Source organism: Phytophthora parasitica (genome assembly GCF_000247585.1).
Source record: "Phytophthora parasitica INRA-310 unplaced genomic scaffold supercont2.64, whole genome shotgun sequence".
In the NCBI taxonomy this organism is placed as follows: Eukaryota; Oomycota; class Peronosporomycetes; order Peronosporales; family Peronosporaceae; genus Phytophthora; species Phytophthora nicotianae.
In genome coordinates, this window is record NW_008649050.1 from 146,153 (window position 1) to 148,251 (window position 2,099).

The window sequence follows — 2,099 nt, forward strand, 5'->3', positions numbered from 1 at the left end:
TGGATAGTTTCAGTGCTTTGTTGTATACCAGAGACATTGTCAACGTGCGCATATTGGAGCCAATGCGCGAATCGATGAAAAAGAGGTAGTTAAGCACGCACACAGCGACCAGTGAACTGCTGGTCATCATGGCCATAAGCCAGTAGCCACTTGAAATGTGGAAAACGTTCTCCTCTCCATTCAGGAATTCCAGCAGAGCTCTCGTTACGTACGTTTGCAGCCCTAAGGCCAACACGTAAACGACACACCCGGCGAGCACGATTGCGAGGTCCGCTCGAAACACCTTCACGTAGGCCATGAATACCGGTGAGATACCGAAAATGAACCTATGATTCGGGTCATAGGCTCGCTTAAAACGTTTCTCCAGCGCCTCGGACTCGTCCCTTGGACAAGGAGGCCAAACGTCTTCGAGCTCCAGAATTCGACGAGAGCCCAGTGAGATCATAGGCTGGATCCATTGGGCGAACACTACCGACGGTAATGAGGCCTTCGCCAACGGGTTGGGGAGTTGACTAAAGGGGATAGATGGTGCTTTTGCCGATTCATGGGCGTCTGGCGCCTGCACGTAGTGTCCTTGATCCATCCTTACAGGCTGGTTGGGCTGAGGTTATTTTCAAAGTGAGGTCATTACCAATGACAAACGGAGCTTCAATGACTCATTGGAGTGTTAAACAGAGCCATGTAATAGAGATACCGAGAAGCGTGGACTTGTCGAACTTGCTGGATGACATGTGAGCCCGTCTCAAGCTGTTCGAGATGAGATGAACAAAATCAAATAATATGTAATACACGAGTAAGACAACAGCACGACACATTCATTTTTGCACGTCGTTCATCTAATCGATCCCGGTTTTTGCTCTGTAGTTCGCCGACATGCAGTAAAAGTGTCTCAGTAAAGATATAGCTTATAACCTCCGGCATATGATGAATCTGTCCTTGGGACAACGAGCAGATACAGTAAATCCTGTCCTATTGATACCTCTCATCACTGATATCCTGTTAGATATGATACGGACCGGGTCACCGACTCGGTTCCCAGTCAAATCATAATAAAGGATAATCCTGTCAAACGTTATACTTGATACGATTTTTTCAAAATCTGATACTAAAATATTATTGGTGTTAAAAATGCATCAAGAGCTCCTTATCATTTAAAAAAAAAAATAGTGATAGAAGTCTGGGTCATGAATGTCTCCTTTCCAATCTTACTTGGTCGCGGATCCTGCTCTGGAGGAGACGAAGGTCTTTCAGAAGCTTATCCTCCAAGTCTGGATGGTCAGTAAGCATAAAGATAACACTGCGAACTGCGTACATCTTTCTGTTGAGTGTTTTCCTCGTAGGAAGGCTGCTCTGTATTCTCTTCAATACCATTGTCGGGATCGCGCTACCCACCAGACGACATCTGAATGAATAAAACGTCCGATGATTTGTCCAATAAGGCCTCCGTCAAGATTGTCTCCATTTCTGTATCCTGCTCACTTGGGTTGCGAACGAATTCCTCGATGTCCATCCGATCACGAACTCTCAATCGCTGCATGCACACAGGGCCTCCGAAATATACATTTGCCATAACATTATTTACCACAATACTTAGTAAATTATGTATTTTGAGGATCTTGACTTGATCATGTGATAATTGATTTTTTGCAATTAGTATAATATCATCATTTATTAGGGTACTTTTATATAGTAATTTTCACAGCAGCCAGTCATTCTCGGACCACCAACCGGCTCCTAAACTCTCCACTTTGTCAACTACTTTCAATTTCCATTGATACAACGCACCTTCCATCAGCCGCTCTCTCAACGACCATGGTTCGCGCCAACCGACCCGCCAGTGCCTTCACCATCGCTCAAATCTCGGGCTTCTACTTTCGACCGTGCCGCAACGAGTACGACGAGGAGGTTTTCGAGTACTTCCGGTGTCGTTGCGGCATGGCCCACAAGCAAACCAACCGCAACGGGTTTACTAACCTTATGCAGCACATACTTAGGCAGCACCCGTGTGGTGAAGCGCCAGTTGGCTTTTGCGAATAAGAAAACTGATTGATGGGAAGTGACCCGATCAAGTCCTGAGACTCATGGTCGACGACGGTGCG

At 46.1% G+C, this 2,099-nt stretch overlaps 2 protein-coding genes across 2 annotated transcripts in view; one reads left to right on the forward strand and one right to left on the reverse strand.

Moving 5' to 3' along the window:
• The window catches only part of PPTG_24034 (hypothetical protein), a gene marked incomplete at both ends in the record, with an annotated part of 4,104 nt that extends 3,521 nt beyond the window's left edge, over positions 1–583 (reverse strand). Inside the window, one exon of the mRNA XM_008914868.1 lies at positions 29–583. Coding sequence (XP_008913116.1) covers positions 29–583 — 555 coding nt within the window. The remainder of the gene's footprint in view (positions 1–28) is intronic.
• A 1,229-nt stretch (positions 584–1,812) lies between these two features.
• On the forward strand, positions 1,813–2,050 carry PPTG_24035 (hypothetical protein; the record flags this gene model as incomplete). Its single annotated transcript, XM_008914869.1, has 2 exons — positions 1,813–1,922; positions 1,999–2,050. The coding sequence occupies 2 exons, from the start codon at positions 1,813–1,815 to the stop codon at positions 2,048–2,050; spliced, it is 162 nt and encodes a 53-aa protein (XP_008913117.1).
• Positions 2,051–2,099: the final 49 nt, after the last annotated feature.